The sequence below is a fragment of the Castanea sativa genome, chromosome 11, assembly GCF_040712315.1.
Source record: "Castanea sativa cultivar Marrone di Chiusa Pesio chromosome 11, ASM4071231v1".
Lineage (NCBI taxonomy): Eukaryota > Viridiplantae > Streptophyta > Magnoliopsida > Fagales > Fagaceae > Castanea > Castanea sativa.
Genome location: NC_134023.1, coordinates 18722755 through 18740690, shown reverse-complemented (window position 1 = coordinate 18740690; position 17936 = coordinate 18722755). Strand labels below are relative to the sequence as shown.

Here is a 17936-nt window from a genome sequence, read left to right as displayed (position 1 = left end):
TGGCACAATTGAAATGATAAATATGGGCCATACACAACTATAGAACAAACAATTTAAGCAATAACGTTTCCAAGGGATTACGGGACATGATGGAAATATTAGAGACTAGAATAGGAGGGCATATTAATCACTATACGAGCATAAAGCAACAGGCTTTTTCATTCACTAAAAGAATCTATTTTCCTTTCACATTTCTATATAGAAAGAGAGCGAGGGAGAGAGAATCATCACTACCTTGACCCTGAACAAATTTCACACAGGTTGCAGCTCCTTGGGCACTCATCCTGGCACGAGCCACAGCTAGCTAAACAGCCATGGCCACCACCATCTGTTTGAGCAAGACTTAACTAGTAGCTAGATGTAAAACTACTGCCAGGAAACCACTGGTTCACACTAGCCATATCTCCGAGCTTCATCCAAAGAAACCGCCAAGGCCAGCATCATCTGTTCCTCATAACTACCAGGAATAATGGCCTCCGTGGCATTTTGAAGGTTGCCCTCCATTTCATCTGCTTGTGGCATTGCAGAAGCATCTTCTGTGGCATCAGAGCTTGCATAGCTGGTTCCTGCTTCAGCCACATCTGATCCACGGTCCCCATAACATTCTCCATCATCCCTTGTCAATGTCATCCTACCATCAGTTGATGCCTCACTGGAGCTTGCTGCAGTTGGGTAATTTTCTATATCTTCATGGTCCCTGTTGTAAAGCCTGCTAGCTTGTGGAAGCATGTTGCTCGCTGACATATTTCTGTTAGGGTTAACAGAAGATTCTCCAACTATTTGCTGACGCTCTGCCAAGGCAGCTATGGCACAAGCAAGACCTCCAGATGGGGAAGATGAGGATCCAGCTGCTTTAGTCATCGCAGGTAAGACATAGCAATCTGCAGCATATTGCTCAGAAGGAGCGACAACATATGCAGGATTTCTGTGTCTGCTGTTCTCCTGTAAAATTCATTTTAGTAAAATGTATAAGAAATGTGGAGCAGCAGGCATTATTACCAGAAACAATATGATAGTCTAGTCACCAACTAAAATTATAAACAAATGTCAATTCAAAACCTACAATGGTCAATGGCTACATCAAGTGATAATAAAAATATTAAATTTCCATTCAAGGGAATCAGAGTATTAAGTTTCCATTCAACAGAATCAACACTATGACTCAACCCACCCCCAAACACTAACAAAAAAGGGTCATAGACTATTTAGTCAACATCTCCATTTTTAGGAGGCACACATACATCTTGAAAATTCCATGGTAGGCCAATCTAGGAGATGGTTACATGGCCAGCCTTTTATAGAGATATATGTGTTACCATTTTTTGCCATCTTCAGTTTGTGAAACTTCTATGCGCATAATATGCTACCTTCAGTGCATGGAAAAGCCAGTCAAACTTACTGCTAAAATTAGCAGACAGATTAGACAAGACTTCAATGGAAGAGTATAAACACCAAAATATTAACAATTGAAAAAGAAGAAGAAAATAGTGGCCAATTAGACAATAGACAGAAGGGCACCCTCACAAAACACACAAAATACATGAAGCAAATGTGTGGCTCTCACGCAGAAATTTGAGGGCAAAGACATTCCAGACAAGAAGAAATTCAAAACCGTAAGTTTGCCTGGTTTTATAGGTGATGACAAAAAAAGAGTATATATATGTAAATAATCATAAGGATGTAACCTATAAAAATCCATATTTCGTATCTGCTGTCACTAATCAATTACAAACAAGGGAAATAATGCTACAAATGTATGGCCACTTCCACAGAGAAGATGGTGTCATAACGTCATGGTTATTTGATAAACTATTTATACTGTAAGGAAAATTCACCCATCAAATTTAAAGAGTCACAATGATACAAACTCATGGGTAAAACTTGCCCTTGAAAACAGGCTTGCAAGGGAAGGGCGCCCAAGTGCTTATATACACATAGTTAAGCTTGCACTTAATCCATGTGGAACACTTGGATCGTAACATACCACAACGCTCCATAGCCGACGTCCACAACGGCTCACTCTATTGACATTGACCTAATAATAGCCCCTTTTTTTACGGCTCAACTCACCTAACAGTTTTTCAATGACTTAGCAAGACATTTTGGTCTAGTCTCTAGGCTGCCCTTCCAAGATTTGACCACAAAGTAGCAACTCATTTGATCTCATACTCAACTAGTTACGTCCAACTACGCGACGTAGTGATTGGCTCCAATAACAATTAATACAAACCCATGGGTAAAACTCATCCTTGAAAACCGGCTTGCAAGGGGAGGCTGCCCAAGTGTTTATATACACATGGTTAAGCTTGCACTTAATCCATTTGGGCCACTTGGATTGTAACACAACTACAGACTAAGACAACTAAGAAAAGCATCACCCCAATTTGGGGAATGAGAGGCGGCAATAAAGGAATATGTATACTAGTAGATGGAAGAAAAAATACAATACACAAACCCACTCACTAAACCCAAAAAAGGAAAAGGTGCACATCTTGTACCATTCAATAGTAAACGGTAGAATGTGGCTAAATGCCCATCCAAGTTCACCACAAAAAGGAAGGAAACAATAGGTAACAAAAATTTTATGATGATGGGGATGTTCCTCTAAGCGTATTGGGGGTGAACAAAATATATGCCCAGTATTGTTAAAAGCGCACTTAAAGCTCAAAGCTCAAGGCCCCAATGTCTAAGCACTTTGCTTGGTCAAAGCAAAGCTCATTTAATGATGCACAGTTTAGGCACGCTTTTCTGGCACTTTTTGAATAAATGTCTATTTTTTTGTTAAAAAATATATAAATCATTAAAATTAATTGCTCAAACTTAAAGGAAATGACATGGAGTATTGATTTATTATATAACACTATTCTTAAGCTGCTGTTTTACACACACAAATAAAAAAATGATTACATATCAATAGATACTAACCATGATAATTTACCATTCTTGTATATACCCTGTTCACAATGACAAATACAACATCAGAAATAGCAATAAGTAATCCAAAATTCAAGAATATCCTCTATTACCTCCTATTAACTATCCTAGGCTTTCCATGACACAAAACTTTAAATCTGTTCTGTTTGTACTTATAAGTCCATAAGCCAGGTAATGAGCTAGCAAAAACCCAAGATATTTCATATCATCCCATTAATCAGATAGATGAAATGACCAAGCAATCAGAAAACCATCACAGGTTCATCATCAAACCTATAAGGAAGATGTTAGGTTTTAGAATTAACAAATTCCTTGTGACAAATAATGTGTCAAAGTGGGTTATAAGGTTGGTCATGCAAAAATCTGTCAAGAAGCTGATTAAAGAAGTAAGACATAAAATTTAGGCTGAACAAATCCTAGACTTGCTCAAGTGAATTATTTAAGCATGCAGAAACTTCACACGACACTCACTCGACCCTCACTTGAGCAAGATTGTGAAAACCTGAATCCAAGTTCTTTTACAAATCTGATTTTTGCAAAAGCATTAACCGACCTATATAGTCCCTCTTAAGCACATTTTTCAAGGTAGAGAAAGCAGTCGTACCAAGCACATCTAGAGAGCCTTTCGCCTTGTTCTCAGAATAGAAAAATACCTCTGTTTATACAACTTTTTTCCTAAATAGATAATCTGCTGTGTGATTATTTATCCTTAAGCTTAAAACGCTATTCTTGAAACAACATAGTTTGTTGTTGCTGTCCAGAGTTCTAGTGTTGTGCATGAGGTTCATTCTTCTGTAGAAGAATTTAAGAGTCACTGCGGTAGGAAAGCAAGCGGGCCATTTGCTGAGGTTTCTTAGTGAGTCTAGGCTACAAAGGTTTTGAATATTTTTATTGATTGTAAATGTTTCTTTTATAATGAATTTTCTACAATTTTGGATCCCTGAAGTGGTTTTTCTTTAAAGAGGTTCTTCATTAGTTTTTCACTTTGTTACCAAATTTGTGTGCCTTTTATTACATCATTATGGTTTGATTTGGTAACTATAACTGTGGTTAAAGATAATAGTTTGTGTTATCCGTAGTAATAAACCATAACTTGATCAATTATCCGTAGAATGTGATCCTTGACACCTATTGTCATAGATAAAGCACAATCACTCAAAGTCCCCCCTCACTTTAATGAGAACAATTATGCCTATCACAAGGTTCACATGAGACCATTCCTTAAATCCTTAGATGAGAGGGTGTGGCTGTCAATAGCAAAAGGATGGACCAAACCACCAACCAAGGTAGAGGAATGGTCCAAAGATCAAATGAGTGAGTGCACTTGAACTAGTAAAGGACTGAATGTTATCTTCATGGTTGTATTCCAAGTAGAGTATAAAAGAAATTAAAATTTTAGAATGCCAAGGAGGCTTGGGATATTCTAGAGATAACTCATGCAGGGACAAAGACTCTAAAAATTCAAAACTTCAGATGTTAACAAATAGGTTTGAGGAGATTAGGATGAAACCTTTGATGAAATTTATGCCAAATTGAATGACACAGTTAACTCTAGTTTCAATCTAGGGGAAAAGAATAACGAGCAATATCATGAAATTCCTAACAAAGTCCCAGATTTAAGGTCTTAACCGCCTCAAGAACAAAAGACCAGATACAACATGCAAGTATTATGCCTGCACCTTGTTCACTAGTTCTAACTTCTAATACTAGTACTACAAGAAAACATCTTCATATATATATATATATATATATATATATATATTTGTGCACAATGTACTCAATGGATAGATGGAATTGATTAATAAAAAGATTGAATGTTTTTAGTATCGAGGCACATTGGCCTTATCGTTCCTTTTTTTCTCTTTCTTGTGGTATTGTACATGGGTAATGTTCATACAGCCCCCAAACACCATAAAATTCAATCTTTTCCTTCTTCCGTACAACCCCTCCAACCCTTTCTTTAACCTATCAAAACCCTAAAACCCCACATACTTTCTTCTACCAAGTAACCCTCAAATAACTCATCAGACCACCTTTGAATTCCTAAAACAGCCCCATAACCCTTTCTTCAATAATTCTAAACCATAGATCCACAAGTACTACTATCCATAAATCCACGAGACCACCTTTTTAATTCCTAACACAACCTCATAACCCTTTCTTCAACAATTCTAAACAACAGATAAAAAAAGAATACAATTATTCCTAAACTACTACAATTATGAGTAGAAAAATTCCCCTATTTGTCCTATGTCAGGCCAATATCGACCACATCAAATGCTAGAAGAAAAGATCCTATAGGAATTCCAACAACTAGACTCCTAATCTTATTTTCACCAAGAAAAAAAGATCATGCAAAACAACTACCTATCAATTTGTATAACTTTGTTCACACGGCAGCATCCTTGCATGTGACACAGAATGAGAATGAGGAACATTGCCTAGAGAGAAATATTTCAACACCAAAGATCATTCAAGAATTGAATCTAGCATATCTAACAAGATCAAAACCTTCAAGCTATATGACTTATTCTCTACGCATGCCCTCACCAAAATCTTCCTTTGGAATGAAATAGACTATAAATAAAGCCTATGGCTTTGTGGAACAAAACCTCACAAATGGCTTTCAATTTTTTTTAATTTTTTTTTTTTGAACTTCTTTTTTATTGCTGACGACCAACCACATATATTCAACCACGTTCATCAAACAAACTTTTGCAGAGATAAAATTACTCCAAAGCTATTCTGCTTGACCGATAACACACAACAGCTTGCAAGAGAAATAACAACAGATTTTACTTTAATGCTATGTTTTTTGGCCATAATATGTTGTTGGTCCCTAAACTGTAGTCCATGAGGGATTTTAGTTCCTTAAGTTTAAAATTATCACTTTTAGTCCCTAACAAACTTAAAATGATTGTTTTTAATCCTTGGAGTTTAAAGTGACAGCTTTTAGTCCTAAGCAACTTAAAGTGATTGTTCTTAGTCCTTATGTGTCAGGTTTTAGTTTAGCTTCTTTATTGTTCAGTTAGAGAGATTTAACGGATGTTTACAAAAGGATCAAAAGAGATCATTTTAAACTTCAGGACAAAAATTGCATATGGGCAAAAGTTTGGGACCAACAGTATATGTTGCCATTTTTTCAAGAAACCTTCACTAAGAATCAAGAAAGCTCAGATAATAGAGCTTCCTAAATAATTACAATCATAAGCTGCATAATGCCAATTGTCTACTCCCTTTTCAGATTGCATAGACCATTCTGCAGATCATAAAGTAAAAAGGCAATAACTCTTAATGCAACACAGTGCTGCAAAAGGTACACGGTAGCCTCCAAAGTCAAACTCACAGATCATAACTTTTTATTGCAAATGAACCACCTCATCAGGTATCAAATTCATTCAATCAATCAATTCATAAAGCCAAGTGATAATTGCAGCAATTACTAGGCTCCTATAGAAGCACTTAATTTCTCTTATTATCTTAGTAGAACACTTGAAGTAGTCAAAAAACAACATGTTTTCAATTTGTGTAGTATACAAATCTTGATATAAACAGTTATGAAACATGAGGTTTCCAAATCTCAAGAACATGGATTGAAACAGTTTTGAGTTCATTAAATGATTGGATGACTGCTGTAAGCAGTGCCTATCTTCTTCTATTCTTTCCTTGATTTTCTTGACTTTCTTCAGATTGTAAATCTTTAAGGGACTCTCTTGTTCATATCCTGTGTACTTCATTGTCTCCTTTCCATTAATAAATTATTCACTGATAAAAAAATTAAAGCTAATTTTTTTTATTAAAAAAAAAATATGACTTTATAATCTTACCTGAATGGAAAGCCAAATTGCTTCCATGACCATTATCTCCTCAAGATCCAGGTCAAACTCATCGTCCCTGCGATTCCAGAATTTAATATATATAAATCTCCAAGATGCCATTAAATTAATCACTTAAATTAAAAAGACATCAATATCAGATCAATCACATGATTTACTAAACTAGTCATACAGCATCCAGATTTAGATGTCTGAAAAAAACAAGCAAAACATCAGCTTATGACATTGCAGGCATATGCAAAAATGAGTGTAAAAAACAAAAGACCAAATTACTATGCACCAAAGTGAAACTAAGAATTGTAATAATCACTTTGCGCACTCTCTCTATCATGTTCACTAGAAGTGCTAACTAATATTCTTTGTTTCTTGCTTTTTTCTTTTTTGGAAGGTGCTAACTAAACTAATATTCAGAGTACCATAAAAGCAACAATTTGTCAGTGACTTTTTATGAAGTTATCACATCAAAGGTGCTAAGCATCAGGCACCACAAGTACTGTTGCATATGCATTGGGAAAAGCCTCCAGACAGATAAATGTCAAAGTCCCAATTCCAGACAACATTTTCGAATTGCACCTCTTTAATTCATTTCTCACATAATCATCTCATGTACCAATCTTCATTATATGATCAAAAAAATTATAAGATATTTGACAAAGAAAATTTTTACAATATTTATGGGGTTGTCTGTCTATCAAGGCATGACTTATTAATCAATCAAAATCAAATAACTTAAATCTCTCCTTTTACCCCATCTTAATTTATTTGTCAATCAAACTTCGCCTCCTACGACATAATCTCTCTCTTTCATCCCGCTTAAGTGCAATATTCAACATTAACTTCAATAATTAAAATCATACATACAAACACTTAACAAACATAACACCAGAGTTAGTAGCCATGTGGTAATTTTCAAATTGCACTGCTTTCATTTTATTCTCACATAATTATCTCATATACCATTGATCAAACAAATTATAAGATATCCAAAAGAAAATTTTCAGAAAATTTATGGAGTTAGCTGTCTATCAAGTGATGACTTATTAATCAATCAAAAACAAATAACCTAAATCTCTCATTTATTCCATCTAAATTTAGTTTGTTAATCAAACTTCACTTCCTAAAACCTAATCTCTTTCTCTTTCCTTCCCCTTAAGTGCTACATTCAACATAGCTACAATGACTAAACTTATACAAATGCTCAACAAATATAACACCAGAGTTAGTAGTCAAGTGGTAATTATCCCTCTTGAAAGGGAGAGGACATAGGTTGAACCAGCACAAGGGATTCTGGATGTGGAAGGCCCACTGCTCATGGTAGCATATTAAAGTCACTTCTGATATATAGCATTTGTTGCCAAATAAAATGACCCAAAAATATACCTAATCTGAAAAATGCATGCAACACCTTGTTCTAAAAATAAATTTATAAGCCAAAGGCCCCTTGGCCGAGCAGTGGCTCTACCTCCCACACAAGGGTGAGATCGGGCTTGATCCACCAGCTTCCCCTTTGGGGTGAGCTTGTCTTCCTCTAGCAACCAAATATATATACACACACACACACACACACACACACACACACACACACACACACGCATATATATATATATATATGTACACATCAGATATTCATTGGCTAACAAGAAGCAAGATAAAAATAAATGCTATCAAACTTCTTCAAACTAAAAACTCTGGAAAAAGAAAAAAAAAAAAAGTTCACTACTAAAAATACAAATTAATTATTCTCTTCACAACTTCCTTTTGTATCCACTTGATCAAGGGTTGAGATTGATGACTAATTCATGCTTTTATTTGCATTAAGGCCTTCCACAATGCAGATAACAATAATAAGTTGAACACTCAAAACATGAAGGAAATGAAGTTGAGCCTGTGAATGCAGAAGCATCAGTGGAAAATGGGAAAAGAGAGTTTTTTCTTTTTTTTTGGGGAGGGGGAGGGGGAGGGGGGGGGGGGGGAAGGATAAAGAGAGTGGAAAATAAAATGAGTGCTAGTGACTCCTACGAGTGGAGGAAGGAGGCCCTGGTGAACAGTCATAATTAGTGAACAAGTGTAAGCTTTGCTGCCTGACAGTATGAAGTACTGGCCACAGAGTGAGTCGCATCTATTAAATTTTAATTCCCAGCCTGCTAATATAGATAGCTGACCCATAAAACTTGACTGAGGATTAAAAAAAAAAAATCTTAATATTAAGCACATGAATGTAGCGGCATGCCGGCACCAAACAACTAGAATTCTTATTGCCTAGAGTTTATCTTTCTTTGTTTCTCATTCTATTTGCTGTTTAACCCCAAGCAGCCATCAAACTCATTCAAGATCTAATCATTTTTTATTAGCTAACCCTACCTAAACCCTTAATATCAAACCCAATTCAAGAAACCTAAATTTCTTATTGAGTTCTTGAAGATCCACATTATTCTTATGTCTGTCTGCACCAGTCTTATTTGCATAGGCATCTTAATGTTACAGCCAATGGCCTTTTGCCCAGAAGCTTATATTCTGTTCAGTTGCATTTCATTATTCATAATATAAACCAGTAAAAAGGTAAAAGGAGAAACTAAAGCATCACTATTCTTTGAGGTCTACCACAATATTTCAGATCATGCAATAATCTAACAGCTGATGCAGGAGACACAAGAAGATTTTTATTTAGTATTATTTATGTTTGCGAGTCAATTGTATTTTTATATTTTAGGTCCAAGTAGTTTATTAGGCTATTAGAATTTTAATTTGGAAGAAAGGTATTATCTTTTTGTAATAAGGACATTAGGGTTTCCTAAGCCAATTAGAACTAGGGTTTAGAAATCCATTATAAGCAACCTATTGTACTCCTTGAGGAGATAATTTATATTTTGGTGAATGGCAAAAATTGTCGTTTCGTCTTTCTTTGATCTGGTGTTGACATCAAGTCCGCCCTAGGTGTTGCCTCCTAGTGGTTTCCCCGCTTGGTGCTGACTCCTAGGTCATATCCTTTATTTTCTTATTATTTCATTTTGTTTAGGTTGTCCTGTGTCATATTTGGTATCAGAGCAAACACTGATTTGTTTGAAGCATCACCGCAGTCAATCCAGAACTAGAAAACTCACACACAAAATAAAAAAATAAAAAATCTGTTGAACCACCGTCACAACCCATTAGAAATCCCAATCACCGTAGTCTTCTTACCACCACTATAAAACCCCACAAAAAAAATCCTGCCAGCACCAACCACCATTGACAATTTGACACAAACATCCCAGCCACTCCAAGACCCCAACCCCATGGCCACAGATCCTAAGTCCATACTCAAATCACCAAGCCCATTGCAACCACAAAGACAGAGAAGTTCTGTCACCGCTGACCCTAGTTCATCAATATTTGGTCTTCCTCGCGCTGGAGATCCATCTCTATCGATTCTCGCTTGTGAAGCATGGGTGCGTTTCCAGATTCGGGTGCGGGTACGGGTGTAGGTGCGGGACTCGGCAATTTTTGAAAAAATAGAGTGCGAGTGCAACGATTAAAAAATTATTAGAAATATTTTTATTTATATATTTTATATATTGCTAAGCATGCTTTTTTATATAATAATAATAATAGAAAAATCAAATAATAATAATAATAATAATAATAAGTACACAAAAGTTTTTGACACTTGAATTATTGACAGAGGTATTAAAATAGAAGAAGCTTCCCATAAATAAATAAATAAATAAAAGATGTAGCTTAGTGGCTCATGTATTTGGTCAGCCCAACAACAAAATAAAGGATATATGTGGTAGGTATTAAAATAGGTGTAGCTTCCCTTAAAAAAAGAAAAAGAAAAAAGAAAGATGTGGCTCACGTGTTTGGTCAGAGAGGCACAAAAAACAAAATGAAGGGAAGATGTGGCTCACGTGTTTGTTAACAAAGGCTGAAAGGCATTTAACAAAACTTATCAAAAATAAAAAACAAAAAGTTGGGCTCTGGCGAGAAATGAGGAAGAAAAAGACGAAGCAGCAATGAAGAAGAAGAAGAAGAAAGGGGTTAAGGCCGGTGAAATTGTGACAGTGACAGCGGCTATCTTGCATCAATATACACCGGTATTTTCAGGTTAAGGTTTTTTTTTTTTCTTACCAACTGATTTCCTCCTTTTTCTGGCCGAAACACACCGATATTCGGCCGATACGATCCGATTCGACGCGAATCGGTGAGCGTCGGAGCCAAATTGGCGCGAGTCGGCACGAATTCGGAAAAACGAAAAGAAAAAAAAATTCCGACGCGGCACCGATGTGTAGGCAGCGGCATTGCCCACCGCACCCTGCGTCGGGCCGCATCGGACTCCGGTACGGCAACCCTGTAGCCACGTTGGTGCTTTCCAGGTTCTCACTTGCCACCATGACTACCTCTACACACTCGCAAGCCCTAGTTGCAGAGACTCACCGCTAGCAGCTTCGATCCCTTCCATCCTTGCGTCGTGCTGCCATGACCATCACTTGCTCACCGCCATGCCATAGCAAGTCCACCAGCAACCCCTCAACCCAATCTCAAAAGGTAATTCGTCACCTAACTTTTTGTTTTATCTTTTAAGACTCCAGCACACTTGTTTCTAAAACACTATCCGATCCAGTGTGACCCAAACATAGTTTTTGTTTCCCCTGAGAACAATATTAACCCACCATTTCCTGACATGATACCAAAAAAAAAAAAAAGTAAACCAGAAGCTCAAACTTGTCATCCAGCCCAGTCTATTCAGCCCAATTAAAACCATAGGTCCCACTTCAACTTCAACCCAGCATTTACTTAACCCAACTACCCATTAAAAAAAAAACTGCCCCCAATATCATCAGTCCAGTAAGCATCAGTCAATAAGATTCTTGTTCATTGAGTTATTATGGCAATATCAAAAGCACCTTATTCCGACAGTTGTAAAAATAATCCATGGAATTTTGTCAACTGGTTTAAATGGGATGGAGCAATTCTTTGAGCAAGCAAATTTTGCAAATGACATAAAAGTTAGGTATGCAAAGTTGAAGTTAACAGGAAGAGCACAAATGTTTCGGGAGGATCTTGAATATTTCCGCTATATAAAGTATGAACCAGCCATTAGTGTGTGGGAAGGTATGAAAGAAGAGCTTTGTGATAAGAATTTGTCACCATACTTTTGAGCTAAGTATCTACCCCCATCTCAGTGTGGTACCTTTCAAGTTGAAGTAAATACGATGAATCCTCATCCCATTTCATGTCTACAATGCACTTTTGAACAATCTACCTTTCGTCAAGGCAAGGAATTAAAGGAATTATCTGAAAAGCTTATGAAAGGTGTTCAAGACTTGATTGGTTAAATGAAGCAAATGAAGCCTCAAACCGATTCAATTGGGAAACCAAGAATAATTGATCACAATGAAATTATTGCTGCCTCCATAGAAGACAACAGTGATGATAATATCTTGGTAGTGGAGAGACCTCAAATAACACCAAAGCCTAATGTTGACAAAGACGTACATGCCTCGACAAGTGTTGCTTTAACATGCATGCAAGGAAACAAATCTATTGAAGAGCAGCAAGGTGAAGAGATGGTTTCTAAAGAGAATATTATGTTAAAGGGTGCACATGATGTGATATTGGAAGCTAATGAATCTGCTTTTGATGATCAGCCATCCATGGTGCATGAAGACAAACAGTTTGCAAAAGTGGAGAAAGTGGATAACATAGTGCTTCCAATGGTTAGAGATAAGATTGTGTTGATTCCACACATTGATTTTGTTATCCCTGAAGAGTTTGACATGGTGGAATTCAAGGTTTTTCTTTTTTTTGTGCTCCCTAAAGTGATTCCAAACTTGAAGCAAGTGTTAGTTGTTAGCATCCTGATTTTTCAATGCTTTAAAACTCAAGGTCATGTTTTCTCCAACCAAAGGACAATGATACAGAAGACACAAGAAGATTTTTATTTAGTATTATTTACGTTTGCAAGTCAATTGTATTTTTATATTTTAGGTCCTAGTAGTTTATTAGGCTATTAGTATTTTAATTTGGAAGCAAGATTATTTTTGTAATAAGGCAATTAGGGCTTCCTAAGCCAATTAGAACTTGGGATTAGCAATCCTTTATAAGCAACCTATTGTACCCTTTGAGGAGATAGTTGATATTTTGATGAATGAAAAAAATTGTCGTTTGGTCTAGTTCTGATTACCCTAGGTGCTGACTCCTAGTGGTTTCTCCACTTAATGCTGATTACAAGCAAGGCCTAGGTGCTGACTCCTAGGTCATATGCTTTATTTTCCTATAATTTCATTTTGTTTTGTTTGTCTTGCGTCAATAATGCTATCTAAAGTCTTCCATTTAAGAAAAAGTATTTTTTTTTACTGGTAATTTACATAAGCACCCAGTGGGTATTGAACGCATGACTTCACTCATTGGCATATTATTCTAATAACTAATACTCAAATTCAATTCTGAGAAGAACTTTTAGAAATCAGATCTAGGGAACCCCAAGTCTAAACATCAACTTGTCCTTATCAAGTTAGGCACATCTCCTTACAACAGCAAATCGGGAGAACAAAATGTATCAGCAGTGATAAGTGACTGCTCTAAACTTCCATTCGACTTTTTCCTTACTAAAGTGCAAATTTCCAGACTAGCATGCTGCCAGACCTGCTCACAAAGCAAAGACTTATCCACAACTAACTTTTATGCGATTTTTTTTTTTAATTTGGTTTTTGGTTTAATCCTGTCCTTGATTGGTTTCCACTAAGATGACACCTACTTTACAACCCTTATACCATCTCATTTTGACCTCCAATTGAAATTCATAAGCATGTATACCAACCCCAATAGATCTCACATTTTTTATTTATTTATAAGTAATGGCGTTTTATTGAGGAAAGAGTCTACATATACACATTGGACACAAAGTAGCCTAAAGACTTGCAAAAAATAACTTATACACAGAAGTAAAGTGACTCTTTAAAATCGACAATGGAATTACTATTGGTAAAGCCCCACGCACAGGACCAATCAAACAAAAATGTAACACAGTATTTTAATTGAGTCACCAAACTTTCTGCATTGTCTAAAGCATGACAATTTCGTTCCTTCCACAATGTCCACATCAAACATAAGGGAACTAGATTCCAAGTATCCAATGAATGCTTTCCAACCCAATTACTCCAACCATATAAGAGATCAATTACACTCTTTGGTAACACCCACTGAATCTCAAAAGCTCAACCCCCCCCCCCCCCCACCCCTTCTCTCTCCCCCCCAACACACAAACTTGCTCTCACAATATTATCACAAAGATGACATAAAATCTAATGGTACACATCCATAGGAATCACAGCTTCGGAATTCTTCCTGCTTTCCCAATTTGAATTAAAAGGAATGAAATAAGATTTGAGATTTAATATCTGGAAACACAGGCATGAGATGTCCATAATCTATCCACCATATGTAGGGCAACTGACGTAAATACCAATGAAAGACAGCATTCTTCCATTTGAAACACAATACGTCTCATTCTCATTAGAAGCTACATAAGCATAAATGTGTTCAAAACTATGGAAACTTAGTATAGAATTATTACAGGAATAGTCAACTATTTTGATTCATGAAGAAAAGAGTATTATTTCAGACATTTTTGACAGCTAGGTGAGGTCACATTTTCATCCTTTTTTTTCCCATTGACATGATTTAATAATTTATTTAGAGGACCCCCCACACACACAGGAAACACAACTAGCATACAAACATATGAATGACATTGTAACTTTTTTTTTTTTTTTCTTTTTCTGTGCCAATCAGAATATGACATTGTTACAATTAGGAACACTGCATACCGATTTGTCCTAGGTAATGGGTGTTGTGGTGGAGGTGGTCTAATCATTAGGGAAGGAGATGAATCTACCGAAGCAACGATTTCCTCACTTTCGACAGGAGACCTAGAAGATGTAACTGCAGAATGGAAAAGAGACATACAGATTATGTAATTGCACCATATTGAACTAACATACATACCATGAACAAAATAAAAAAGATACCTGCTACTGAGCTGTATTCGGGCCCCACAGGTTCCATATTTCCAATTGAGAAGCTGGGTTCTTGCCTTTTCAGCACTCTCTCTTCTTCATCCTGAATTTCCTGCTGCCGCATCCTAATCTTCGCTTCTATGACACGTTGCTCTTCCTGCATGATTTCAGATCAAATCAATTACATTCATGACCAATCATGTGAGCAAAATTACCAGAGAAATCAGACCCAAAAAAAAAAAGAAAAGAAAAAGAAATGAAGCTAAGATATGCAAATTAATTCTTACAATCTGCTCCAAACCCTTCTCTTCCTTTGATTTCACACCACGATACTCCACAGCATAATTTGCAGTTTTGCAAAAAGGACACCTTACAACTGTTAAGTAAGACAATGGAACAGGAATTGAAAAACGAAAAGGCATAGCATTAATGATGAAGGATACTGTGTAGGACGAGTTGAATTGGGAACTTTCATCTGTAGAAAACACTCTGGTGTGAAGAAGACTAGTCAAATTGCAGGCATATACTAATAACTACATATATAATTTGTGACAATTGCTGAATTATCACCTGTGCAGATGCTTTTCAGGCAACATCTTGACCTGTTAAGACTTGGATAATACTAAACAGGGAAAAAATAGACACTGATAATTAGAAAAGTAACACATAAAAATCCAGTACATATCAAATTTAATTAACACCGAACTAAAGAATAGAAAACTAATTAATAGATTCAGCTCTCATGAATCTTTGGAGCGATTACTTATATATACAAAAATTATGTATTGAAATTTTACGTTCTATTTCCCAGCTCTCAGAAACTATAGTAAAAACCTAGAGCATATAGAAGTACTAAACCATGATTTTAAAAACCAGATCGAACCAGCCGATTCAACCAGGAACCCGACCCTAAACCGGTCCAGTAAAAAGGGCCAAAACCAGTGATTCAACCGGACCCATTCTGATTTTCAAAACCATGCTAAACTTGAATTTTTTCTTTCTTTCGTTTTTAGGTAACTAACTTAGATTATCTTATGTATTCAAAAAAAAAAAAACCAAAAAAAAAAAAACTTAGATTATCTTACCAAAAAGCAAATTGGACACTCTTCAAGATCACAAGTGAGATCTTCGTCTCCTGGATAGCACGGAGCAAGCTTAGATTCAAGTATTAGCTTCCGAAGCTTCTTATGATCTACATCCTTATGATTGTACAGCCCCTGTGGTCTAGTGTACTTCTCATCTACCACTTGTCTTCTCCTCCCAAGCTTATTACCCATCCCCAATCTTTCTACAAATCATGAAACCAAAGAAACAATCTCAAATTTTGAACAAATTATCCAAAATATAACAAAATATCAAAAACAAAAATCACTCCAGATAAAGTTCAATTCACTTCTCAAAAACAGTGCAAGAATCATATCAGTTGCAAAAATTGCGCAGAGAGCCTGTATTCATTCCTAAATTTTCAGAGGAAAAATAACAGAAAATAAAGTAATTGCTGCAAAAAAAATACAATACTAAAGTAAAACACATATAACCTTAAATTCTTTTTTCTTTATTCTTTAGGAAAAGTGAAACAAGAGTCTTAACCTTAGTAGATGGAAATATTTACAAGAGAGAAGAAAAAAAAAAAGAATCAAGAGATCCATGAAAAGACAATAGCTCAACCACATTCTTAGGCATAAGCCACATTGTCATTCGAGAGAAAGAAAAGACAACGTGATCATAATCCACAGGTGCTATATTTGTATATTCCGATTCCTAAGATTTTCCATCGTTATAATTTTACACATGGCGGCTGCAGTCCACATAAAAATGGCAAAAACGAGCCTTAGTTTGCCAAATACTCCTCCCTAGGAAAGAGGAAACCGCTCTCTTCTTTAACCCCTTAAAGACTCATTGACAGGTCTACTTTGCTATGATTTCCCAACAAATTACAACACTCTTATATCTAAGTTCACTATCATTTCAATCCAATTTCGTTAAAATTCGACGCCAAAAATAAATCATACTAAAAAAATAGAAATAAAAGCAACAAATTAGCTTTAAAGCCTTTTTATTTGATCCACAAATTTAATTCAAAGAAAATAATAGAATCATCAGAACCTCCAAATAAAGCAAACTATCAGATAATATACCATGTGTTTTAAAACAAGAGCAAATAAACAAGGCAATCTATTATTAGGTATCTTCTCCACAAAAAAAAAAAAAAGAAGAAGAGCTTTTATTAGGTAAAACTGCCATTAACAAACGAAACACTGCGTTTTGAGGTCCAATTGGCTTTCATTTCTGTACTACAACAACCTTCAATTCACCACAAAAATCAGAGAGCGTAAAATTGAACCATCGAAAACCCTAATTTTCCGAATTACAACACTCTCTCTCAGGTCCAAATTCGCTAACGATTTCTACACTACAACAACGCTCTCTCTAAACAAGCAACAATTCGGTTCCGAAACAACAATGCTACACAGAAACAACGAAATTGACCAAAAAAGAAAAGAAGCTATAAACTAAGCTTGAAAACAATGCTTCGATGTTGAAAATCAAAGAAACGTGAACAAAAAGCAAAGCAAAATTAGAGCTCGGAAAAACGAACCTCGAGAAAATTCCAAACAGAGAAAGAGAGAGAGAGTCTCTCTGAGATATCAGATTTGGCAACAGGAACAGAAACTTCTCACAGGCGTCGTAATTTATAGACAAAAAGAGAGAGAGAGAGAACGAGAGACCTTTCTCTTTTCTTTTCTTTTCTTTCCTGTTTTTCTTCGTGTTATGGTTTTTGGGGTTTGATTTATATCTATTTCAAAGAAGAACTACATTAATTAATTAATTAATTCTTCCGTGTGAGCTCTGAGTCTTAACATATGTAATTGTGATCAAAGCAAAGGGGAGACTTTTAAGTTTTTAATTTGTAGAAGAAAAGAAATGTATTAATAATATTAATAATATTATTATGTGTGGTGCTGGAGAAGTAGAGCAAGAGAGGCAAGGCACGGACGATAGAGTTGTAGACCAAGAAAAGAATCACCATTTTCTTTTTTCTTTTTTCTAACATATCGTAATGATGATATTATAAAAAAGCAGCCGTAGCCGTAGCCGTAGCCGACCGCTTCCTCTCCCTCCACGCGCTGCTCTCACCGAGTGTGTAATAACACCTCTTTTTTTTCTT

At 35.9% G+C, this 17936-nt stretch overlaps 1 protein-coding gene across 3 annotated transcripts; it reads right to left on the bottom strand.

Moving 5' to 3' along the window:
* LOC142615541 (E3 ubiquitin-protein ligase DA2L) lies at nucleotides 1-17750 on the bottom strand. Of its 3 annotated transcripts, none has more exons than XM_075788279.1 (9): nucleotides 17367-17750; nucleotides 15853-16055; nucleotides 15338-15389; nucleotides 15211-15256; nucleotides 15055-15136; nucleotides 14780-14924; nucleotides 14579-14693; nucleotides 6762-6828; nucleotides 1-942 (listed from the first exon to the last, which is right to left on the bottom strand). In XM_075788279.1, the coding sequence occupies exons 2-9, from the start codon at nucleotides 16042-16044 to the stop codon at nucleotides 394-396; spliced, it is 1248 nt and encodes a 415-aa protein (XP_075644394.1). In that variant the 5' UTR covers nucleotides 16045-16055; nucleotides 17367-17750; the 3' UTR covers nucleotides 1-393. The 3 variants fall into 3 exon arrangements, with proteins under 3 accessions (XP_075644394.1, XP_075644396.1, XP_075644395.1); XM_075788281.1 differs by having other exon boundaries at nucleotides 15853-16051; nucleotides 17367-17550; XM_075788280.1 differs by lacking the exon at nucleotides 1-942 and adding an exon at nucleotides 6318-6665.
* Between the last annotated feature and the right edge of the window lie 186 nt (nucleotides 17751-17936).

Excerpts from the sequence above, each read along its gene's own strand:
- LOC142615541 (XM_075788279.1), bottom strand. The coding sequence starts at position 16,044 with ATGGGTAATAAGCTTGGGAGGAGAAGACAAGTGGTAGATGAGAAGTAC. Across the intron at positions 15,257-15,337 it reads CCTGAAAAGCATCTGCACAG|AGTGTTTTCTACAGATGAAA; the intron begins GTGATAATTCAG and ends TCTTCACACCAG. Across the intron at positions 6,829-14,578 it reads CCATTACCTAGGACAAATCG|GGACGATGAGTTTGACCTGG; the intron begins GTATGCAGTGTT and ends CTGGAATCGCAG.